Below are 26,547 nucleotides of genomic sequence, written 5' to 3'. Positions count from 1 at the left end.
CCTGTGAAGGAATTTTTGTTGTGGCTGTAATTTTCTTCTGTAGTTAATACAGTTCCGGGCTGTCCAGAGTTCAACACACATTCTATATTGTAATTCTTTAGAGAGTATTCCTATCTGGTAATCTTGAATTCAGGTCTCATAACTTCAATGGCTGATGCTTTATTTCTAGGTAACAATTGAAAATGAATCTTTTTGTAGTAATTACTATTTACTCTTCTATGACTTGACAGTTTAGATATATTTGCTGTATTTTCTGAGTTTTGTATTGATAAGAGTATTCTTTATCTTTTTTGGATAAGAATTATATTCAGGGGTGTTGTGTCATATTATAATGCAAAATAGTGGTTATTTATTTTATATATTTTATATATTGTGTATTCCCTAAAGATCCACATATTAAAAGTTTGGTTTCAACACAGTGTCCAGACAAAGAGCTTCAAGAAAGATTAGATCATGAAGAATTTGATATCACCAATGGTCAATTTATAGATAATAAAGGATATTGAATCATGGAGGCAACTTCAGAAAGAAGAGACCCATCGGAAGATGTAGGTCACTGTATTCCTCTCTCTCCCTCCCTTTCTCCCTCCATTCTTCCTTCTCTCCCTCCCTCCCTCCCTCCCTCCCTCCCTCCCTCCCTCCCACTATCCTCTTTCTTTCCTATCCTCATGAGATAGGCAGTTCAGCTCTGCCATGTTTTTCCTGCTAGATATCCCAGGCCTAGCAACATACAATCCAAATAATCATAGACCAAAATTTTGAAACACTGAAGAAAACACACCTTTTTGGGTTTTTGGGTTTTTTTGTTTTTTGTTTGTTTGGTTGGTTTGGTTTGGCTTGGTTTTTTTCTCAGTTCTATTATTATTCCAGTGTAAAATCCAGCATGAATGAGCAACTTCCTGCTACTGGCTACCCAATTACTACCTAGTGAGTCAAGCTACTGACACATTTTAACAAGAGGATATGATGTTTAAACTCAGAAATTTGTGAAAAAGGAGTTAGAACTTGATATCTGGAATGGTAATCACTCCAGCATTTTTTTTTTCTTCCTGAGCCATAGGGAATGAGTCCTCCACAGAAGGAGTCCCTTAAAAGGCTTTCCAAACACAAGTGGTCAGGAAAAAATATATACTAACAAGCAACACTAAACAGACACAGGAGGCTGTATTCATATATTTATTCTCACCACAAACACAGAAAATTAAAATAATAACTACAGAATAAAGACCATGAATTTTAATATGGGGGGGGGGAGGCAGGTAAATAGAGGGAGAAGTAGGGGAGAAACAATGTAACTAAACTAACATCTTAAAAAGGGTAAAGAAAAATAATTCTTCCTGAAGCATATATTCAAGGGAAAAAGAGTTGCAGAAATAAGAGGGAAAGGTATGTCTTCAGTACACAAGAATTGACATGGAAAAGTATCTCAAGGTCAAAACCAGCACAATGCAAATGTGTAAGTACTGACTGCAGATAAATTTAGGTAGAATGAAGCGGGGAAGGGTAAAGGCTGGGCATACAGATGACTGATGACAGAGGTCCTTGTGGCCATGCTATGCCCCAGTATAGGGGAATGCCAGGACTGGGAATGGGAGTGGGTAGGTTGGGGAGCAGGGGGATGGGGTAGGGGTAGGAAGAAAGAGGATAACATTTGAAATTTAAATAAAGAAAAGATCTAATAAAAAATATTTAAAAGAAACATGAGCTACTATTTAATATAGCCAGAAAAGACATCACATAATTAACTCAGTTGTTAGAAAGGGGTTGAAGAGGTCATTGAAGGCCACAGGTATAGATGTAGTGGCTATAAGATATTTAAAGGGGTCATCATGAACTCTAACTAAAGAATGTTTTTATGCTCTGAAAAAAAATTAAGAGATGAGACAAGCACCTATGCAAAGGTCTTAGAGTGACCTCTAGTCAGGCTGAGATCTATGTTGTGTGGTTCCTAGTTTGTCAGAGCTCAGTGACTCTTAAAGAGGCAGGGACTTCCTGAGGCACACAGGCACTTTGCTTTTCTAATTTCCTTTCTGTTCAGAGGGGAGGAACCCACACATCACTGTGCATCACTGCTGGCACAGAAGTACACTGATGTCTGAGAGGGAGAAGCCAACTCCAGCATGAGGAAGAAGTCTTCTTGCTTTGTTCTGGAGGCCTTGTACCCAACAGGGACATCTCCTTTCTCAGTGCTGCCAGCACCATATGAATAATGGATCAACCTCAGTCCCTGTCCCATGTCCTGCCGATACCAGTACATGTTGCTGTGGCTATTAGTCTGATGACAGCTCAATGTCACGTTTCCTCCTGTTACTGTCACCTTGTTTCTTGGGCTTTGGGTGACTGCAGCCTCCATGTGTTCTGTAATAAAGAAAGACAAAACCTGATGATGTCATCTTAGCAAAAAGACTCGGGAATTCTGGAGAGAGAAGCATACCTGTGGCCTGACCAGCACTCACTTGAACATAGGAGACTGGAGACCACAAAGAAGATCCTGGAGCCCATCTCAGGACCAAGGCAGGCTCTTGTATGTTCCAGCCCTGCTTGGGAAACTAGAGCTGGGGCTTAGTGATGTCACTATCTCCAACAAATGCTTGAACTGCACACGCCACACCCTTCTTTACACAAACAAGTCTACTATTGATTATAATCCCATAGTTGGACTATACAACAATATTTGTAGTATATACACACAAAACATCAGCTCAGAGCAGAAAGAATGTATGGCTTGTTTTGTATTTATACTTGTATATACTCTTACTCTGATTTTAGTCAACACATTAGACTTATTCCTGATAGGGTACAATTCCTTATATTTTCACGTTCCTTATGTTTTCATTTTTGTTACCTCTGTGATCTCATTTGTACCCTCATAACATGCTTCATGTATTCTATGAGATTTCAACATTCCCTAATAACCTAAAGAAAAATTTCAGTGCTATCTGTGGCTACAAAGACAGCCTGATACCCAGTAAGCTTACAAAGCACCAAGACTGAGGTCATTAAATTTGAACAATTGTTTTAAGAACTCTCCAACCTACTCAAAACACAAGCTGTACATTGTAAACTCAACCCTCAATCTATTCTGGGTGACAGAAATTCTCCCTTTGTTTCAGGTGACACTGTGGCTGAGGGACACTTTGCCACTGTATTTTCTGTCAAGCAGAAATCCCTTCATCAATGTGAGTGAGCTGTCTTCCAGGTACTGTACAGGTCTGGTGCCTATAGGCTTCAAGAGAGTTGTACCAAAATCATTCAAAAGTTCTCGTGTGACCTTTGTCAAACTTTGCTAATGTGAAACACTTACCTCTACTCAATGGCAGTAAAGGTCCCTTCCTAGATAAAGCATATCCCAGTTACTCCCTACACAGATAATAACTCAGTATAAAGCCTGCTTTCTGTGGCCACACATCCTAGTGGGATCTTGATGGAAACTTTCTATAACCTTGCCCTGGTGGGGAAGGACTCAAAAGCAGAAGCAAAGACAAAGGGTAGGGGAGTGTTCAGAACAGAATTCATATGAAGTAGGTGGAAACAGGATCCACCCTTCCCGAAAAGGACATTAGCTTCCATGACCAAAGCTTGGCTAGTTCCTAGAGATCAAGAGCCACCAAAAAGGAGGCTATTACATGTGACAGAGTAAGTCTAAGGAAAAGGCACTTTCTATTTAAGACTTAGATGTTTGGGGTAGGGAAACATCAAATTTCATAGCTTGTAGTATCATTTCAAATACGATCTACCAGTAATGTTAATCTTCTAATCATTACTCTGATTTCATTGGAGATAATGGAATTTGTGTAAATATCTCCTCTTTATTCTTTTTCAATAGATTGTTTACTAGCACATTTTCTTTGTTGAAAATGTAAATCTCACCTTGGAACTATGAGAAAACAAACATTATCTGGCTTAATATTATACATCTATAGTCTATCACCCTCCCAAACACACACACACACACACACACACACACACACACACACACACACATAACAAGTTCAGCTAATCTGAGAATACAAAAAAAACCCATGAGCTGCTATATTTTTTACTCAAACTGAGTAGCACCAAGAAAATTTAGAACCTTGATGTAGAAAGCACAGAGATGTACCTTTCAATCTTAGTGTTTGTGTTCTTAGACAAAAATTGTTGGAAAATTTCATAAGCTACTGATTCCTATTGAAGTGGTATGTATAAATCCTCACTGAGAAAATGGATATGATAATGTCTATACTTGTCTTAAAGCATGTTGCCTATGGCCATAATCCATGACAGAGCAGAGGTTTTACCATTGCCTAGGAGGGCTGGAAGGTATTAGTGGAGACCTGAGAATAGCTGGAGGACCTTGGCCCAGTCCAATGTTTAGGAACGGTCTGTGTGTGCTTAGCTAGGCAGTCAGAGGATTAGTAACAAGCTAGTACCATTTCCGGTCCTTGGCTAAGGTTTTGTGGCATCACCCGACCCCTCTCTAGTCTATCACCAGCTGGAACAGAAAGATTAAGTTACAGAAAGCCAGTAGCTCTGTAAGGCTGTGGAGAGAGCTGGCACAGAAGTACATAGCGGAGTCCTCCAGTTCCAAGGCACTCATGTTCATCTCAGAGTGGTAGTCACTGAACTGCTGGACTGAGAATCTGCTGGGCAGGTTTCCTTTATCTCTCTCCATTTTATCATAATGCTGAATGAAGAACTTTAGTTCCTGCCCCTGAGTCTGTTGATACCAGGCCACACTGAGATGTCCAGAGATGGGAGTACATTTCAGAATGGACCTTCCTCCCTTTTCTTTGATTATGTGTCTTGGAGACTGGACAACCCCAGAATTTGCTGAACCTGGGGAGGAAGGAGACAGGGGTGAGCATCTAGAGAAAGAGTAGGTCAGTGCAGCAGCAGCAGCAGCAGCAGCAATAAAGGAGCTTAGGGGCAGTTCTGCCAGCGCTCAGGACTTACTTGTTCCCAGGAGAAAGAGAGCAACCCAAGAGAGCAGAGTGGTGCTCCAGGAGGGATCAGGGAAGGCAGGGTTAGACATGCTTCTTCTCAGGATCTCTTTGGTGAGAGAGTAGGAGTACTTCCTCCTCTTATCCTCTCATTGCCTGTGATGTCAGATTCTGAGGTCAGTGATCTGTTGATACTGTTACTCCCATAGGCTCTCTGTAGTAGTGGACCTAGTCTCAGTCCTTTTGCTTCTCAGGGGAGATGGCTGTGCTGAATAACTAGGGCTGGGTGTGGGAAAGTCCTCTTCATGCTTTTCTCTGAGCCGGTTGCTTTCTTCTCTCCTTCTAGCTTCAGAGGGTTTAGGTTAGCCAAGACTGCAGTTTAAGTCTAAAATCGACGCTCCCCGTGGTGACACACAGTGTGTGTGCATAGATGATTGACTTTACCTCCCAGCCCTGTGCTTCCTGAGCCAGCACTGTTTCTGGTTCCACAGCTTCTGCGGGCTGCATATCAAAGCTGTGTATCCATATTGTTTACCACTGCCCACGGCTCACACAGTGGATCAGCAGCGCCCCCTAATGTGCAGTCACTGGATTGGACCTCTACTGACTAAGAGATGGGAGCCCTCAAAATAAGGTTTCTGGGGTATTCCAGAAATCTTCACAGAGTTTGCAGTGCTTGTTAACTCACCCAAATATCAAATTTTGCCCATGGCAATTGGAACAGTTTGAAAGGACCATCATTTTTCAAAAACCGACAAAACCCAAAGAAAACCACAACAGAAATGCAGTTAAAAGACCTATGTATCATCTATCTATCTACCTACCTATCGTCTATCTATATATCTATCTACCTACCTATATATCCATCTATCTATCCTTACTCCTCTTTCTTCTTTTCGATGATGAGATGGGAAACTCAGTTTTGTCACATTTTTTTCTGCCAGTTTGTTCTGCAATACCACAGGGCCAAAACAACAGGTCCATATATACATAGACCAAAACATCAGAAACACTGAGGCAAAAATTAAAATGTTCCTTCTTCATTTCTATTCTTAGGTTTGCCATGAAGCCAGAAAGATATCCATCATACAAATCTCCAAACTCGATTGTGACTCTGTCTTACTGCTCATTATATAAAATGCAGTGTGACTTGAGGAGGAGTTTTCCAGTTACCACTGACTGGCACAAGTTACTCACACCTTGTAACAAAATATATGATATTTTTATTTGTAAATTCACAAAGATATAGAAAAAGAGTGATATATATTTTGAAATCTGGCATGGTAATTCTGCCTACTTTTTTTTTTTTTTTGACAATTAAAGACTACTGAGAGAGGGTCTATCACTCTTCCCCAAGATGAATACCCAACACGGTTGCCCATTCACAAGTAGGTAACCCTAAAAAATACAATCAATTAACACTAAATAGAGTTTGTAAATTGCACTTATTTATTCATACCATACATACAAAAGACAAACCAATAATCAGAATAAAAGAAGAAAGAGAAGCCATGAATAAGAAAGGGGAGCAAAGCATGTGAGATGTTAGAGTTAGAACTAAATGAGGAAATAATGTTATGAAATTGAAACCTTAAGAAGGGAAGAGACACAAAGTAATCTACCCTAAAATATATTTTCACTAGGAGAAGAGATCTTGAAACAAAAGGGAAAGATATGTCTTCCATGCAGAATAAATGTCCTGGGGTAAAAAAATCTCCAGAACAGAAAATACCACAACATATATGAAGAAGTACTTGAAATATAGATAAAGTTAGCTGATGAAGAAAACATCAGAGGATGCTGGTTACTGGCTAAAGACACCAATGAGTGAAGAAAAATGGCATGCAATGTTATAGGCTCTTGTTCTATACAAAAGAAGAGGCCACTGATCTATAGAATAAACACAGGCTGGAAAGAGATCATATAAGTGACTCAGCTGGATTGTAAAATGGTGGAAGAGTTAACTGAAGGCCAGCAGGACTAAGATGTCGGCTGTGAGATTATCAAAAGCATCACAAGGAACTTCAACTAAAGATTCATTTTCAGCCAAATGTGATTGCACAAGCCTTTAAATACACCACACAAAAGAGAGAGGCAACAGATCTCTAGGACTTTTAGGCCAGCTTGGTCTACAATACTGGTTCCAGGATGGCCAGGACTGTTATAAAGGATTATACTGTCTTCTTAAACATTCATTTTTGGCTTTGAAAGCAGAAAGAAGAAGTGGAGAAAAGACAACCACCCATGAAAAGGTGTTACAGTGGCCTTCAGGCAGCTAGAAACCCATCCTGCAAGGGTCCTAGTCCGTCAGAGCTCAGTGACTCTTATAGAGGCAGGGACTTCCTGAGGCACACAGGCAACTTGTTTTCCTAATTTACTTTCTGTGCAGAGGGGAGGAAGCCGCACACCGCTGTGCATCACTGCTGGCACAGAAGTACGTAGATGTCTGAGAGGGAGAAGCCAACTCCAGCACGAGGAAGAAGTCTTCTTGCGTTGTTCTGGAGGCCTTGTACCCATCAGGGACATCTCCTTTTTCAAGGTTGCCAGCACCGTAGGAGTAATGGATCAGCCTCAGCCCATGCCCAGTGTCCTGCCGATACCAGTACATGTAGTTGTGGCTATTAGTCTGGTGACAGCTCAGTGTCACGTTTCCTCCTGTTACTGTCAACTTGTTTCTTGGGCTTTGGGTGACTGCAGCCTCCATGTGTTCTGTGATAGAGAAAGACAAAGCCTGATGATGTCATATGAGCAAAAAGACTTGGAAATTCAGGGGAAAGACGCACACTTGGGCTGACCAGCACTCACTGGCACACAGGAGGCTCAAGACCACCAAGATCTTGGAGCCCATCTCAGGACCAAGGCAGGCTCTTGTTTGTTCCAGCCCTGCTTGGGAAACTAGAGCTGGGACTTTCAGCGACATAGTGATGTCACTGTCTCCAACAAATGTTTGAGCTGCACAGTTAACAAACCACACCCCTTCTCTACAGACAATTCTACTATTAATTATCATCTCACAGTTGAACTGCACAATAATATTTGTAGCATAAACATATAAATTATCATCTCAGAACAGAAAGAATTTATGACTTGTGTATTTAAACTTGTATATACTCTTTCTTTGAGTCAACATATTATTATATGTTTCTTTTAGTCAACGTATTAGACTTATTTTATTCCTAATAGGATATCAGTCCTTATTTTATGTTGCTTTAATTTTTGGTACTTCTGTAATCTAGGATTCATTATGACAAAATTCTTCATTCTGTGAGGCTTGTTCTGATTCTTCACTTTGCCAAAATACTTGAATAAAAGGGTCAGTCCAGCCTACGGCTGCAAGAACTATGTGACATCCTGAAAGCTTATAAAGCATTAAGGGTGAGTTCATTACAGTGTGAAAAATTGTTTTAAGATCTTGCACACCAATTCAGGGACACAGATCTGCATTCTAGGCCCAGCCTTCATTTTGTCCTCATTCATAGAATTCTCCCTTTGTTTCAGGTAAGGCTATATAGTGGGCCCACATCTTTGTTCCTGTGTTTCCTCTCAAGAGCAAATCCCTATTAGTAATATGGGTAAGTGGTTTGCCTAGTAATGTGCCCATCTGGTGTGTGAAGTGTCCCAAGGAATTTTATCATAGTCATCCAAAAGCTTTTGTATCACTTTTGTCATAACTTTGCTAACATGTAGCACTTACTCAAGTGCAGTACAGGTTCCTTCCTAGGTAAGGCATTTCTCAGTTACTCCCTACATAGATAATATCTCAGCATCAAGCCCTCTTTCTGTGTCCATTCATCCTATTGGGATTTTGATTGACACTTTATATAGCCCTGCCCTGGTGAGGAAAGACTCACATCCAGAAGCAGAGATAGAAAGGGTCAACAGAGCTCCCACATGAAGAAGCTAGCATCAGAGCCTGGCCATTCCAAAAAAGGACATTGTCCTACATGCTCAAAGCTTGGCTAGTCCTCAGTCACCAAGAGCCACCAACAAATGAGACCATTGCCATGGTTGAGTCAGGTCAAGAAAACCGCAATTTCTATTTTGGACTTAGATGGTTGGAATATGGAACATGAAATTTCATAGCTCTTAAGAACATTTCTAAAATAATGTCTGACCTACCACTAATGATATTTTTTCCAAACAATACCCTTATTTCATTGGAGATAGAACCATCTGCATAAACACCCTCTTTTTATTCCTTTTCAATTTATAGTTTAATTGGTTGAGTAGCAAATTTCCTTTTGTTGAAAATTAAGCTTCATCTTGACTTTCAAGATAAACTTTATCTGTCTTAATATAATCCGGCTATAAGCTGTCAGGATCTCATCACACTCAAACTAAGCTAAGGATACCCTGTAATACAAGGGACCAAGCTGCTCCATTATCTTTTTACCAAACTGGGGAATAGCAAGGAAATTCAGAATGATTACTTTGAAGGCCAAGAGTTGTATCTTTCAATTCTGAATTCTATTGAAATGTATAAAAATCTTCATCTCCAAAATGGGCATGCTAATGTCTACCCTTGTCATAAAATATCTGGCCTAGGGCAACACCCCAGCACAGAATAAGGTTTCCTGCAACTGTCTAGGAGCTGAAATGTATTGGCAGAGAGGTAAGAACATGAGGCAGGCTTGAGGCCAACCTCAGTGTTTAGGAATATCTATGTTAGCTCCAGTAGACCGTTGGGGGATTCGTGTAGAGATAAAATCATTTCTGGGTCATGGCTAAGCCTTCCTGGCATTGCCCAACCCCTCTCCAGTATGTCACCAGCTGGGACAGAAAGATTAAGTAACAGAAAGCCAGTAGCTCTGTAAGGCTGTGGTGAGCTGGCACAGAAGTACATAGCGGAGTCCTCCAGTTCCAAGGCACTCATGTTCATCTCAGAGTGGTAGTCATCAAACTGTTGGACTGAGAATCTGCTGGGTAGGAATCCCTTGTCTCTCTCCATTTTTTCATAATGCTGAATAAGGAACTTTAATTCCTGCCCCAGGGTCTGTTGGTACCAGACCACATTGCTATGTCCAGAGATGGGAATACACTTCAAAACAGACCTTCCTCCCTTTTCTTTGATTATGTGTCTTGGAGACTGGACAACCCCAGAATTTGCTGAACCTGGGGAGGAAGAAGNCAGGGGTGAGCATCTAGAGAAAGAGTAGGTCAGTGCAGCAGCAGCAGCAGCAATAAAGGAACTTAGGAGCAGTCATGCAAGCACTCAGGACTTACTTGTTCCCAAGAGAAAGACAGTAACCCAAGAGAGCAGGGTGGTGCCCCAGGCAGAATCAGGGAGGACAGTGTTGCTCATGCTTCTTCTCAGGATGCTGGTCCTCTTGGTAAGAAAGTAAGAGTCAGCTCCTCCTCTCTCTTTCCTCCTTTCATCTTATTCCCTATGATGTCAGGTTCTGAGGTCAATGATCTAGCTGACTCCCAGGGGCTCTCTGTACTCTTGGGTATACACTGTCGGCTGTGCCTTTCTGCCTTTAGGCTCAGCCTGCTTAGTGGACAGAGAGATGACTGTACTGAATAAATAGGGCTGGGTATGGTGAGGTCCCCTTCATGCCTTTTTCTGAGGCAGTTGCTTTCCTCTCCTCTCCTAGCTCTAGATGGTTTCAGATTGCCAAAACTACAGTTTAAACCTGGCTTTGTTGATGCACAGTGGGTTTGCAAATATGATGTCATTCCCTGCTCTGGTCTGGGTATCCTGAGCCAGCACTATATCTGGTTCCACAGATATTACACTACTGTGGGCTCCAAACCAGAGTTCTCTTTATAGTCACTTTTGAACCCCAATGGAGGAGCTAGAGAAATTACCTAAGGATCTGAAGGGGTCTGCAACCCTATAGGAGGAACAACAATATGAACTAACCAGTACCCCCAGAGCTCATGTCTCTAGCTGCATATGTAGCAGAAGATGGCCTAGTCAGCCATCGTTGGGAAGAGAGGCCCCTTGGTCTTGCAAACTTTATATGCCCCATACAGGGGAACACCATGGCCAAGAAGTGGGAGTGGGTGGGCAGGGGAGCAGGGTGGGGGGAGGGTATAGGGGACATTCGGAATAGCATTTGAAATTTAATGAAGAAAATATCTAATAAAATAAATTTTTTTTAAAAAAAATGAAGAAATGCCAATCCACAGCGCCACCTAGTGATCTAGCACCAGTGGTGGTTCAGAAAACGTCACAGTTGTTGACAGTACCAGGCACTTGCTGAAATCTCAAATTTTGCCTGTTGTCATTAAACTAATCGTTAGTTATCAGCTGCACCTGGAAGTGGTTGGACCTAGTAAATAAAGGCTTTATTCGAAGCAAATACCCAGAAGGCCAGATGGTAGATGCTGTCGGTGAGGAAGAAGCCTCTGAACATTTGGAAAAATAAACCAGACTTAAAACAAAACAAAACAAAACAAAACAAAACAAAACAAAACAAAACAAAACAGAGAAAGCTGGGAAGGTAGAATTTTGGAATTGTTGCAGACAGCTGGATAGCCTCCGAGGAAATTTAAATATTAAAATTTATGTGGCAATTCCTGATTGCATTTTTCAGTAAACATTCTTTTAAAAATTTATTTATTTATTATATGTAAGTACACTGTAGCTGTCTTCAGACCCTCCAGAAGAGGGAGTCAGATCTTTTATGGATGGTTGTGGGCCACCATGTGGTTGCTGGAATTTGAACTCAGGACCATTCGGAAGAGCAGTCAGTGCTCTTAACCACTGAACAGTCTCTCCAGTCCCCCACCCCCAATTGCATATTTCACCATTTGTGTATCTTCACCTCACTTATATCTTATTCTCATTTTCTCTGTGTTTCCTTTTCAACATCATTTTCCAATTCATTAATCCACCCTTCTGGATCATCCAGTCTACTGCTACTTACAGTGAGCTGTTGCTCATCACAGACTCCGCAGTTTCTACTCTGGAAGCTTGATTTGGATCTTCCCATGTCTCCCTCATTGCTACAGACAGGTTGAGGTATGTGCTACAGTTACACAGTTTAATGTCATAGTCAGCTGACTTGTCGGAAACAAGTTTGTTTCTAGTCATTTATTTTTCTCCTAGTGATGAGTCCTATTTACTTCCTTCTTTGCAAAGCTGTAATCTTTTGTTAGATGCAAAACTGTACATTTTATGCTTGAGGAAGTAGGATGCCATGGTTTTCTTATTAATACATTCATAGATTTATTAAGCAATGTGCCTTGTGTCACTGAGAAACAAAAGTCAGTGAAATTTTTAGCAGATAGTTATTGCTCTTTGTAGGATTTGCAAAGATAGATATAAAACATAGATATAGTCAGAACTTAAAAGTACGTAAAGCAATTGTGACTTAGAAAAGTGTGCAGCTTTAATACAATGAGGTATTGACATAAATCTAGTTCTTATACACATTACAAATATAAGACATATTATGTGAAGTGAAAGAAATCAGGCACAAAGAGAAAAAACTTTAATCCTAACAGCCACTTCCTAAAATAGACAAGATGAAGGCTCTGAGGGAAGAATAATTACTATTTAGAGTTTAAAGATGAAAAGTTCTTGGGAAAGCCGTAGTGGTAATGGTTCTACAGTACATAAACATTGTACAATACCATGGGACTATAGACATGAAAACAGAGATGGAATTCATAAAATGACTGTCCAGTATTCTTCTTTGTTTCTGCTTCTTCTGAACTGAAAAGTGCTTGGGGGAAAGCAAGTGAAGAAAAAATCTTTCTCTCAGCTTCCCCTGGTAGACTAAGCACTGATTCCCCAAAAGAAATATGAAATTTCTTTCCCAGAAGTCCCACCAACCAGGAATGATTAGTTGCCTCATGTGAGGAAACACCAGAAGCCTCCTAGAAAGACTACACAAAAGTCAAAACAAAAGTTTTCCAATGACCATCTACAGTTTTCTCCCAAACAATTTATTCTCCCCCAACTTGCCTTCATCATTTTATACCTCAGCCTGTGAAAAGGAAAATAGAAGTTTCTAGATAAGAGTGTCACTTTAGATATTCACTTTGCTTTCATTTACATCCCCGGGGTTGACATTCGTTAACTTGTATAGCGTTTTGACTATTAATCGTGAGTTTATGTTAAGACCCAATGAAGGGAGTAAGCAAATATGTACTTCCTGTAAACCATCAATGTGCAGATATTTTGTTACTATCTACTTCATTACAATCCTTAAAGAGTAAAAGAGAGAAAGAGATGATTTTCAAAATGAGAAAAGTGAACAAATGTGAGTATTAATAACTGAACCCTCCAAAGGTACTTAAAGGAAAATAACTCAAGTAATTAAGGTATATTGGTATCTAAGAGAAGTGTTTGTCTGAAAACGTACTATGAAGGGTTTTCTGATGTGGCTGTAATTTTCTTCGGTAGTATAACACAGGTCAGGGCATTCTGTATTGTAACTCTTTAGAAAATGTTCCTATCTGGTGAGTCGAAAGTTAAATCTTATCACTTCAGCTGCTGATACTTTATTTCTAAGTAAGCATAAAAACAGTTCATTTTTGTTGTCATCACTATTTTCTCTTCTGTGACTTGACAATTTAGGAGGAGTATTGCTGTGTTTTTTGGGCAATCTTTATTAATAAAAATCAATGAGATTATTACTAATGGTACTCTGCTATACTCATAGATTGGAGACATCCAATCATCAGGGAGACTTCCTCCAGCAGCAGAAAAGAGTGGGTGCAGATATTATGTGGAGAGTCAGTCTATCCTGAACAGCTCCCTCAGGTCCCTGCCCTTGGAGATTGGGGAACCCTGTGGAAGAGGGGAAAGGAATACTGTAGGAGTCAAAGGGGATGGAGGACACGAGGAAAATCTCACTCACCAAATCAATTAAGAATGCCTCACAGCCAGGCGTGGTGGTGCACGCCTTTAATCCCAGCACTCAGGAGGCAGAGGCAGGCAGATTTCTGAGTTCGAGGCCTGCGTGGTCTACAAAGTGAGTTCCAGGACAGCCAGGGCTATACAGAGAAACCCTGTCTCGAAAAACAAAACAAAATAAACAAACAAACAAAAAAAGAATGCCTCACGTGTGCTCACAAAGACTGCAGCAGCATGCACAGTGTCTGCGTGAATCTGTACCAAGTTTTCTCCATGTATGTTGTTAGCTTAGTGTTTCATGAGGCTTCTAATAATGGGAGCACTTACATATCTCGCTCATTTGCCTGCTTTTGAGATTCCTTTCCTCGTATTGTGTGCTTTGTCCAGCCCGATATGAGAGCTTTTACCTTGCCTTTATTTTTGTTTTAATTGTTCTTTCATATAATACATCCAGTGTCCCCTTCATCCACTCCTTCTGGTTTTGTCCTGTCTGTAGTTTATTGGATGCCAATTTTTTTTTCTGAAGAGAAAACAGAGGGGGAGCAGATCTGGGGGGGGGGGACAGGATGTGAGGGGAGATTGGAGAAGTGGAGAGAGGGAAAACTGTGGTTGGGATGTACTGTATGAGAAAAGAATCCATTTTCAATTAAAATAAATAAATAAAATATTCTTTTTCCATTTTGGATAAAAATTATATTAGGCAAGGTCTGCTATATTACAAAGCAAAATAGTGTTTATTTGGTTTAGATGAGAAGTGCTTTCCAAAGATGCACATACCAAAAGCTTAGTTGTCTTCACTGTGTTCAGAGGAAAACTGAAATAATATGAGACCCTGCATGATGGCTAATCTATGGAGAGGTTTAGAAACATGCCGTTAAAGGGTTCTCTCTCTCTCTCTCTCTCTCTCTCTCTCTCTCTCTCTCTCTCTCTCTCTCTCTCTCTCTCTCTCTCTCTCTCTCATTTTCTCTTCCTTCTTGACAGTCATGAAACAGGCAGCTCAGCTCTGCCACATTATTCCTACCAGTCTGTTCTGCTACATCACAGGGCCCAAAGGAACAGGTCTGATTAGTCACAGACCAAACCTTTAAAAATCTAAGCCAAAATCCAAAATACACCTTCCTTTACTCTTACTATGATTCTACTGCTTATTTTACATGGCTTCAATTTTTACTATTTCTGTAGTCTCAGCTGTACCCTCGTAACATGCTGACTTCTATGAGGTTTCCTCTAGTTCTTTACTTTGTCTAAATATTTGAAGAAGACCTTCAGTGCTATCTGTGATTACAAAGACTGCTTGATACCCAGAAAGCTTACAAAGCACAAAGTTTGAAGTCATTTCAATTTGAACAATTATTTTAAGATCTCTCCAACCTATTCAGGGATACAAGCTCTATATTCTAGGCTCAGCCCTCAGTGTGTTCTTAAAGATATATATTATCTATTTGTTTAATGAGAAGCTTTGGATGGTGGGCCTAAGTTTTTGTCACTGTGCTTTCTGAAAAGGGTAAGCCTCCTACAGCAATGTGATTAAGCAGTTTGCCTAGTGATGTGCAGGTCTGGTGCTTCTAGAGCCTCGGGGAGTTGTACCAAAATCATCTAAAAGCTCTTGTATCACCTTTGTCATAACATTCCTAACATGAAACACCTCTATGCAATATCACTAAAGGTTCCGTCCTAGGTGAAGCATAGCCCAGTTACTCCCTACACAAGTAATATCTCAGTACGAAGCCTCCTTTCTATGGCCACAAATCCTGATGGGATCTTGATGAAAATTTTCTATAACCTTGCTCTGGTGAGAAAAGACCCATAAGCACAAGCCAAGACAAAGGGGGTCAGTGGGGTTCCCTTATGAAGAAAATGGTAGTAGGGGCTGGTTGTAGCAGAAAAGACATTGTCCTGAATACCCAAAGTTTGGTTTCTTCCTCAGAGACCAAGAGCCATCAAAAAAATGAGGCTATTGCCCATGGTTGAATCAGACCAAAAAGGAGGCACTTCCTATTTTAGACTTAGATGGTAGGAGTGGGAAACATGAAATTTCATAGGTCTTAAGATCATTTCAAAATAAGGTATGTTCTACCAGTATTGTTTTCTGAACAATACTCCGATTTCATTGGAGAGAGAAAAGTCTGTTTACATAAATCCTTTTCATTCCTTTTCAATTGATTGTTTAATTTTTGAGTAGCAAATTTTCTTTAGTTGAATATGTAAACCTCTTGTTGAAACTATGAGAAGACCAACACTATCTGGCTTAATATTATTCATGTGTAATCTTTCACCTTCCACTAAAACACATGCATTCATTCAGACTCATCTCAGCTAGTCTTGTAATACAATAGACAGGGAGCTGCCACCAAGCTAGGAAACACCAGGAAAATTCAGAACTATGGCTTAGAAGGCAAGGAGATGTAGGTTTCAATCTAGTGTTGGTATACTTAGACATGAAATGTTGGAAAATTTCAAGATACTGATTCCTATTGAAGTGATGTATGCAAATCCTCACTGAGAAAAATGGATATGTTAAAGTCCAGTCTTGTCTTAAAGCATGTTAACTACAGCCATAACCCATGACAAATTAGAGTTTCTCAACTTTGCCTAGGAGCCTGGAGGTACTGGCAAACATCTGAGAGTATCTGGAGGGCACGAGACCCAATTTAGTGTATAGGAGCACTCTGTATGAGCTCAGCTAATCATGAAGGGGATTGGTAAAGACCTAGATGCACTATCAGGCCTTAGCTAAGACTGTGAGGCGTCTGCCAACACCTCGACACTACATCACCATCTGGAACAGGAAGATTAAAATTCAAAAAGCCAGGAACCTGTAGGACAAGTGAACCATGCCACCAGACAGGCATAAGGACTGGCAAGTTTGAGTCAGCTCAGACTCTGGGAATCTCAAAAATTTGAGACCATGAGTGTAGCCACTCCCTACCTGTCTCCATACTTTAGACATATCTTAATACCTGGAGTTCTTCTCAATGCTGTGGAGACATCTAAATAGCCTGAATAAAATGTATGCATTCACATCCACCTTCAAATAAACCAACGAAAACAAGCGAAGCTTGTCTAGAGGGCTGCTTCATTAAGGACTTCTATGGGGAATGACTCAGAGTAAAGAGCTGCCCCTAAGACTCCCTATGGATGCTTTTCCTTTCCATCCCTGCCATTACTCTGATCAACACTAACTTTGAATTTAGATGAGATTCCACTCATCCCTGGCTCTTTATCTCCTTCTCAGCCTGGCACACAGACACTAGGAGAGAAAATGATAGACCTGGGATCCCTGGCTCCTGACTTCCTTAGGCAGTACACTATTAGTGCCTGGGTAACCAGAGAGAACAGGAACCACTGTGGACTCCCAGTTTCAGCCTTTGCCCTGCCTCTTCCTAGCTGCATGCCTATCAGACTGTAGGCCAAAGCAGAGAGGCAGGATTCTGTATAAGAACAGCTCTGCAAAATGGTGGTGAGCTAACATAAAAGTACACAGCAGAGTCCTCCAGCTCCAAGTCATTCATAGTCATCTCAGAGTGACAGTCACTGAACTGCTGGGCTGAGAATCACTTGGCCAGATTTCCTTTTTCTCCCTCTATTTTATTTATTTATTTATTTATTTATTTATTTATTTATTTATTTATTTATTTATCATAATGCTGAGTGAGGAACTTTAGTTCCTGCCCCTGAGTCTGTTGATACCAGGCCACACTGAGATGTCCAGAGATGGGAGTACATTTCAGAATGGACCTTCCTCCATTTTCTTTGATTATGTGTCTTGGAGACTGGACAACCCCAGAATTTGCTGAACCTGGGGAGGAAGGAGACAGGGGTGAGCATCTAGAGAAAGAGTAGGTCAGTGCAGCAGCAGCAGCAGCAGCAGCAGCAGCAATAAAGGAGCTTAGGAGCAGTCCCTCCTGCCTCAGGACTTACGTGTTCCTGGGAGAAAGATGGTAACCCAAGAGCAGGGTGTGGCCCCAGGCCAAGTCAGGGACAAAGCACAGTCACACATGCTTCTTCTCAAGATGCTGGCACCCTTGGTGACAGAGCAAGGGTCTGCTCCTCCTCTCTCTTTCCTCCTTTCAGACCAGGCTGGCCTCGAACTCCGAAATCCACCTGCCTCTGCCTCCCGAGTGCTGGGATTAAAGGCGTGCGCCACCACTCGCTGCCTCCTTTCATCTCATTGCCTATGAAGTCAGGTTCTGAGATCCATGATCTTGTTGAATCACACAGTCTCTCTGCACACCTGGGTGTACAGCTAAGCTCTAAGCTAAGCTATCCCCCCTTTAGGTCTAGCCAGCTCAATGGAAGAGAGGTGTCTGTGTTTAATAAATGATGTGGAGTGGGCAAGAAGTCATTTTTATTCATTCATCTAAACTTTTGATTTCTTTTTAAAAATTTTTTATTAGATATTTTCTTTATTTACATTTCAAATTGCGTCCACTTCCCCCATTTCCCCTAAAACCCCCATCCCATCCCCCTGCCCTTGCTTACTAACCCACCCACTCCCTCTCCCCTGTCCTGAGATTCCCCTACTCTGGGGCATCAAACTTCCACAAGACCAAGAGCCTCTCCTCTCATTGATGTCCCACAAGACCATCCTCTGCTACATAAGCAGCTGGAGCCATGAGTCCCTCCTTGTGTACTCTTTGGTTGGTGATTTAGTCCCTGGGAGATCTTGGGGTACTGGTTAGTTCATATTGCTGTTCCTTCTATGGAACTGCAAACCCCTTCATCTCCTTCTATTCTTGCTCTAGCTCATTCATTGGGGACCAATGGATGGCTGCGAGCATCCTCTTTTGTATTTGTCAGGCACTGGCAGAGCCTCTCAGGAGACAGCTATATCAGGCTCTTCCTGTCAGCAAGCACTGTGGCATCCACAATAGTGTCTGGGTGTGGTGAATGTATATGGGATGGATCACCAGGTGAGGCAGACTCTGAGAGGTCTTTCCTTCAGTTTCTGCTCAAAACTTTGTCTCTGTATCTCCTCCCATGGGTATTTTGATCCCCATTCTAAGAAGGACAGAACTATCCACACTTACTTTGGTCTTCATTCTTCTTGAGCTTCAGGTGGTCTGTGAATTGTTTCTTGGTTATTCCGAACTTCTGGGCTAATATCCAATTATCAGTGAGTGCATATCATGTGTGTTCTTTTGTGATTGGGTTACCTCACTGAGGATAATATTTTCTAGTTCTGTCAATTTGCCTAAGAGCGTCATGAGTTCATCATTTTTAATGGCTGAGTAGTACTCCATTATGTAAATGTACCACATTTTCTGTATTCATTCCTCGGCTGAAGGACATCTGAGTTCTTTCCAGCTTCTGGCTATTATAAATAAGGCTACCATGAACATAGTTGAGCATGTGTCCTTATTACATGTTGGAACATCTTCTGGGTATATATATACCCAGGAGTGGTATAGCTGGGTCCTCAGGTAGTACTATGCCAAATTTTCTAAGGAACCACCAAACTGATTTCCAGAGTGATTGTACCAGCTTGCAATCACACCAGCAATGGAAGAGTGTTCCTCTTTCTCTTCATCCTCGCCAGCATCTGCTGTCACCTGAGTTTTTGATCTTAGCCATTCTGACTGGTGTGAGGTGGAATCTCAGAATGCAAATCAATCCATTCTTAACACCTTGTACAAAGCTCAAGTCCAAGTGGATCAAGGACCTCCACATAAAATCAGATACACTGAAAATAATAGAAAAGAAAGTGGGGAAGAGCCTCAAGCACATGGGCACAGGGGAAATTTTCCTCAAGAGAACACCAATAGCCTATGCTCTAAGATCAAGAATTGACAAACAGGACCTCATAAAATTGCCAAGCTTCTGTAAGGCTAAGGACACTAACAATAGGACAAAACGGCAACCAACAGATTGGGGAAAGATCCTTACCAACCCTATATACAATAAATGGCTAATATTCAATATATACAAAGAACTCAAGAAGTTAGACTCTAGAGAATCAAATAACCCTATTAAAAATGGGGTACAGAGCTAAACAAAGAATTCTCAGCTGAGGAATACCAAATGGCCAAGAAGCACCTAAAGAAATGTTCAACATCCTTAGTCATCAGGGAAATGCAAATCAAAGCCTTTGCTTTCTTTTTTTCCACCTAGCTCCAGAGTCTTTAGATTGCCAAGACTACAGTTCAAGTCTACAATTATTTCTCCCTCTAGTGGTGCACAATGTGTGTGCAAAGATGATTGCCTCCTGAGCCAGAACTGTTTCTGGTTCCATAGCTAATACCCTACTGTGCCTCCAAACCAAAGCTCTGCCTGCATTCACCTTCTCATGTGAAGCCAGAAGCTCACGAGGTGGTTCCTCAGTGCCCCATAGTGACCTGCTATATACACTGACTGGGCTGTAACCCTACAGGCTGTGTGAAAGAGGCTGGAAGCTCTCAAAATCAGGCATCTGTGATAGACATGAAAACATCAGAGTGATTGCCAGTTGCAGTTTATCCAGCAAAATCTCAAATATTATCTCTGCCATTGAGAGAGAAACTCATTTAAGAAAGAAGAATTTCTAATTCCTGCCACAGTGATGCAGGGGGCCATACACTACTCACTAGGTATCAGATGCCTTTGGAAGGAGTGGGCCTGGGCAAAATAGTCTTCAGTCCAAAGGAATTTTTATGATGCACTGACTAATGATACTGTCAATGGAGACATCTTCTGAGCACTTGGAAGAATAAACTCTCTAAAGAAGAGAAAGCTGAGAAAGGTACAATGTTGAAATTATTGTTGTAGATTCCTAGCTAGGTTTCAAGAAGTTTATGTATTAAAATTTTCATTGGACACTTAGATTGCATGTTCGACTATTTGCATTATCCTTGTCTCACTTATACCTTGCTCTCATTTTCTGTGTTTCCTCATGAATATTTTCAAATTCATCAACCCTTCCATCTAAAGGACACAATCTACTATTACCCTTACCTATTTCTCATAACAGACTCCAATTTTTACTTCTGGAAGTCTGGTTTGAATTGTTGCATATCGCCCTCATTTTTTATAAATTGGTGAAATATGTGTTGCAGTTATACTGTTTAATGTCATTGTCAAACAATTTGTCAGAAATAGATTGCTTTCCTGTGATTAATTTTTATCCTAGTAATAAGCCCCATTTTCTTCCTTCTTTGTAAAGCTGTAAATTTTTCTTAGATACCAAACAGTATATTCATGTTTTCTGTTCCTAGATTCCATAGTTTCCTTGAGTGCACTCATACATAGCTTTATTCTATAATATGCTCAATTCACTGAAAAATAAAAATCAGGGAAAATCTTCACAGATAGTTGTTGGCCCTTGCAAAAACTATGTATATATGTACATATACATATATGTACATATATATCATTATATATCACATTATCATATATTATATACCACATATCACATACATATCACATATCATAAATCACATATATATGTCATATATTTTCTATCATGTTACATATATATTATTTATATATTACACATTATATATTATATACTATATACCATAAAGTATGTATTATATGTCACATGCTATATGTTTATGTCATGTGTCATATATTGCATATTATATATTTATTATATATTATATATCATATAAAAGGTTCTGAGAAAGTTCATGATATTTTTTAAGGCTGGCCTTGACATTGCTTTGCTTTGGCTGGGCCACTGCTTGGCACAGTGTAGATTGAGGTAGTGACAATAAGAGCTGAATGTGTGTAAATACAATGCAAATTCACAGTTTTGTAAGAAAGCATCTGTCTTTATTACTTGCTCCCTTTGATGAGGAAGAGCCAGACGACGCATTTGTTCAGAATTTAGGACAGCAATGAAGAGGGCTAAGCATCTGAGGTTTGTGAACAGAAGGTGCCTGTGCTACATTGTGGCTAAGCCACTGAAAGAGAGGTGCTTTGTTGAGTCCTGCTTCACAGTCTGGGTCTTCAGAATAGAGTAGGATCCTTGAAGCCTCTCAACGGGAAAGTGATGACTAGGAAACCCTGATTTGTCTGGTGGAGCTTCATTCTGGAAATAAGTCAGAAACTCTGGGTCTTGCCCCAAGATCTGTTGATACCAGTAAAGGTGATTGTGTCCTGAAATTAGATCACCCTGAAACATACATCCTTTCATCCTTCTTAGTGATCCTATGAGTAGGAGACTGAGAATATATATGTATCATACACACACAAGTATATGCACACACACAGAGAGAGAGAGAGAGAGAGAGAGAGAGAGAGAGAGAGAGAGAATAGACAGATAGACAGTAGAACTACATGACATTCTGAGGATTCACCTGTCCCTAGGAAACAAAGGACCACATATCAGAAGTTCCTGGTATCCGTGGCATGCAGAGGATGGCAACGATTTAGATCAGACTCCCTGTGAGCAATAGAGAGTAAGGACAGGTATCCATTGTACCCACAGGGCTGTTCTCACAGTGACATCAATGAGCCTCAGGACTATCTAATATTAAGCCTAATGTACCAGAGTTTGAGGTTTGTCATTTTATCCTGTATCAATAAGGCAGCCTGAAGGATAGAAGTAAAGTACTGTTACTGTAGGAAATGCTATAAGACAGAAATGGTGCTGGGCAGTGGTGGCGCATGTCTTTAATCCCAGCACTTGGGAGGCAGAGGCAGGCAGATTTCTGAGTTTGAGGCTACCCTGGCCTACAGAGTGAGTTCCAGGACAGCCAGGTCTACACAGAGAAACCCTGTCTCAAAAACCCCAAAAATAAATAAATAAATAAATAAATAAATAAATAAATAAATTTGGAGAAATGCAAAACCATGGTTTAATTTTAACACATGCTCATTCTGAGTACACCACTTGCTTCTCCTCTGCACCCCAGGTCCCACTTAGCTCATTCTCTTCTTTCCACATCGTCACTTGTCTCTTGCCACCTGGATGTTTCAATTCCACCTCACATCAGAGATCTAAAGTCTGCCCTCCACACTCCATCACACTCCATCTTATTTCTCATCTTGTTCTTGAGTTCACCTGTCCCTATTTATGCTTGGAAGGGAGCACTGGTTGCTTAAGGCTGAATGAAGGAATTAATTAATACTTATCCCCAAAGCTATTTGAATTGAATCACAAAAGCAAGAGAAGAACTTCTACCTCTGACAGATACCGACCCACGTTGCAATCTTTAGTTAATTTTAGAGGGTTAAAACATTCCTTACTAATTCATTAATCTCCACACCTCCATGTGGTTTCTGGTCCTCAGTACTTAGTTATGACACCTCTTGACTTTCAGTGATGATTCTAAAGGATGCTTCAAAGGTTGCTTTCAAAACACACCTTACTTTCATAGGAGTCAGAACTTTCTACCCTAACATTCTAACAGGACAATAAAAATGGGCAGCTGAATCAATATTGATTTTCCTCACAGTTTGCATTGTAAGTAATGAATAGTTTGCTACTATTGCTAGTTTGACTCACACTGCTTCACAGAAGGAGCCCTTTATGAGAGGAACAATTATAACAGCCCTTGTCACTGTAAGCTAGATTTGTTAGGAAAGATGATTAAAATCCTAGTCAATGGTTTAAAAAGCAGAGATGGCCTAGCTCAGTCTGGGTTGGGACACCCTTATGAACCCCTTTATCCAAAGAGGGAATCCACATACACAGTTTGTTTACAAAGTGAGAACAACTTAAAGAAGTTGCTCAACTTAGAGGATATAACAAATCTTTAACTTGAGGTGTTCCACTATCTTATAAAAATTCTGCATGGTTCCAGCTTGTGCTATTGCTTAGAGATGCTGCCACTTTAGTGAGAGATCTTCAGTCACTCTATCCTCCTTCATCTGTTTTGAAGGGATTTGCACAAGGATGGTATCAGGAGCCTATGCAGTGTCACTATGGTAGCTAGCATACCTACGAATGGAGACCAAGAAATTTCAGCAGTTCTATGTTCTGAGACTTCCCCAAGGGTTTTGGCTGCTACATCTTCTGAAGACACAAAGGGCAGTCAAGCAGAGGAAAACAGACTCTTATAAGGTCTTAAACAGACCTTAGAAAAGGAATCTCATTTTCAGTCCAGAACTCTTAAAATGTTGGTGTTTATAACTCCTGTAGTAAGATTTGGTACACTTAATGTTAAATTCCAAAAGCATATCCAGGATTCTCATGACCATACAACACAGGGCCAGGTCTGTAAAGGTAAAGGACATCTCAGTGTTTCAGTTCCATAGGGGCAAAGCTAAGAGCTTTGAGCCTCTGAGTCTGGTACATATATGTCTGTGGTATTGTTTCTGCTCATGGCTCCACTCACAGGTCTTTCTAAGAATAGTTGGGTCTTTAATCTTCTGCTTGGTCAAGTGTCTTGTGTCTTCCTGTGCAATAAGAGTTTTAGCATTCAATAATAAGATATACTGACTTCAAAGAAGAGTCATACAGTTTTCCAGTAGTTTCCCTGAGCTTTCTTGTACACCTGCCGCTGTGTGTTGTAGAGAGTGTGAGGATGGAGATTGGCTTTGGAGAGCAGAACCTTTGCTTCCAGGTGTTGCTTTGTCTCCAGGTATCTATAGATCCAAAGACACAATAAGTAGTGAAAGTCTTAGACTTAACTGTTGACATTCATCATAGATCCACAGTGTTGCAAACCATGTTCTTGATGCAGGAATCTAGGAAGATTCGAGGTAACAAATACCCACTAGATTCCTAAAAATACCAGTCTTTTATCAAGTGCTGTACAGTCATGTGTTTCCTAGATTTTAGGTCAACATCCATTCTCTAGGAACTGAGGGGAGCTTGGGATTCCACCTTGCACACATGGCCAATCTAAACAACCAGTGAGATAGCATCAAAATAATAATATTACTTTGATAATGAACGCATTGAAAGAAGAACATGGAAACTGTTATGAATGATGGGTATTATTTAAAGAGATTGAAACAGAGGGAAGTTTCAAAGGAATAAAGGAAAAAAATTACTTAAGCTACTTTAATACAAAACTCATTGATCTTGGAAACCCAATGCAGGAATGGTAAGGGCTGTTGCTGGGCAAGTGTTCTGCTCAGAATCGTGTCTAAATTGTTGCAGTCTTACAGAATTCTAAAGATAAACTTTGGTATAGAAGTCTGTGCATGTGTGGGAGGTGTGTACAGCATGGGGTGGGTGGAGACAAGCTCTCTTTGAAGCCTTCAGAAGCCTTTGTGAAAAGTCCTTATCTCAGACATGCAAGCATGAGTCCACACCCTTCCTAACACCCTGGCTCCAATTTTATCTTGATGTGACAGAAAGATTTTCACTTTGGTGTCATCAAACTTCTGTGACACAAATATATCTGAAAAGCTCATGGCTCAAACTTACCCTTTCATCCTAGCTCCTATCCTTTTGTTCCTTGTGACTTTGCCCTTTCCATACTCAGGAATATATCTTAAGTCCCCAGGGAACAGAATAACCTTAATCTTAAACATCACAAGAAGCATTTCCCTATCAGTCCAATGCGTCTCCTACTCCCTAGAGTGGATCACTAACAATGTCTGGTAACTGATACTCTGAAGAATATCAATAAGGAAAGTCAAGCTGACTTTTATCTATGGAGCACCACTCCATCAAAACTGAAGGTAGACTATTCCCTCCATCTTCTGGAGAGAAACTATCTTGCAGGTACACTGCTGTGTCTTCCTTATGTCTTTCTACATGTTTATTTTCTGTGAACATCATCACCTCTTCAGTATAAATAAGCCCTGTCTCCATCATCAAGACAATTCCTCCAAGTCCTTTTATGTACTGAACAAGCAGAAGGGTTTGTGTCTTCCTGATTCTCGTCTCCACACTTCCATAATGATGGAGAGATTGGTTTTGGAATGAGAGAAGGTAAAAGGAAGTCGAAGCCATTCTTTAGAGAACTGCAAGTCACACTCAGGATAGTAAAGCATAGCACTCTTCACTTGCTGACTGACACGCACCACTACCAAGGCCACCACTTCTGGTCTTGCTATGAAGGGGTCAACCTAGTGTATACTAAACTGGAAAGTTCTAAAGAGCAACCTCATTTCCATTTCCAGATGTGATGTGTAAAATGAGCTTCTAATTGGTTTTTAATGGCACTCCTTGCCCTGGATTTCTACAGAACCAATTTCCCAGGCATGTGTCTGTGCTTGAGACATTAAAATTAGCTGTTGGATAAAAAAGGAAGGTTATACAACAGACTTGAAACAGCTTAGGTAGTGGTTTGGGGAATCCTGGAGTCTCCTTGTGGAGTTCTCACCTGCCTCTCTGGTCCTCATAATCCCTGTTCTTTCTGCCCGACCTATCCGAAGATGCTGGGTTTCTTTTCTTTCTGTTTGTTGATATGTACATGTCTGTGTGTCGCTGTGTGTATGTGCATGTGTGCACCCTGGCTAGTTGGGATTTTGGGGGGGTAACATGACAAAATCTATAGCCATTCAGGACAAATGAACCTCAATTGAGCAAATGTTTCTATCAAATTGGCCTATAATCAAATCCCTTGGCCATTTTCTTGATTAATGATTGATCAGTATGCTGATGACCCCAGCTTACTAAAGGTGGTACCATCCTTGGGCAAGTAGTCTTTAGTTGTTTAGAGGAGGAAGCTGAGCAAGCTATGGGTAGCAAGCCAGCAAGTAGTGTTCCACTGTGGCCTCTGCTTCACTTCCTACCTCCATGATCCTGGCTTGAGTTCCTGTTCTGTTCTGATTTCTTCCCATCACTGATGGATTGCAACCTGTGAACTAAATAAATCCTTTCCTTCCAAAATTACTTTCAGTTATGGTTGTTTATTACAACAATAAAAAGCAAAGTAGGAAAATGTATGTGTGTGGTGTGTGTGTGTGTAGATATAATTATACTCAGATAGATGA

At 40.7% G+C, this 26,547-nt stretch overlaps 3 gene segments (V, D, J or C); all 3 read right to left on the bottom strand.

Annotated features, from left to right (window-relative positions):
* Positions 1–1,703: 1,703 nt before the first annotated feature.
* On the bottom strand, positions 1,704–5,014 carry LOC110316507. The segment is given in 2 exon segments: positions 1,704–2,358; positions 4,936–5,014. Coding segments are annotated over 2 exon segments (381 nt in total).
* Positions 5,015–7,296: 2,282 nt separating this feature from the next.
* LOC110316781 lies at positions 7,297–7,770 on the bottom strand. The segment is given in 2 exon segments: positions 7,297–7,631; positions 7,728–7,770. Coding segments are annotated over 2 exon segments (378 nt in total).
* A 1,812-nt stretch (positions 7,771–9,582) lies between these two features.
* On the bottom strand, positions 9,583–10,224 carry LOC110316780. The segment is given in 2 exon segments: positions 9,583–10,034; positions 10,146–10,224. Coding segments are annotated over 2 exon segments (531 nt in total).
* Between the last annotated feature and the right edge of the window lie 16,323 nt (positions 10,225–26,547).

This window comes from Mus pahari, chromosome 2 (genome assembly GCF_900095145.1).
Source record: "Mus pahari chromosome 2, PAHARI_EIJ_v1.1, whole genome shotgun sequence".
NCBI classification, from domain to species: Eukaryota; Metazoa; Chordata; class Mammalia; order Rodentia; family Muridae; genus Mus; species Mus pahari.
The sequence above is the reverse complement of the archived record's forward strand: the minus strand, read 5'-3'. Positions and strand labels throughout refer to the sequence as shown.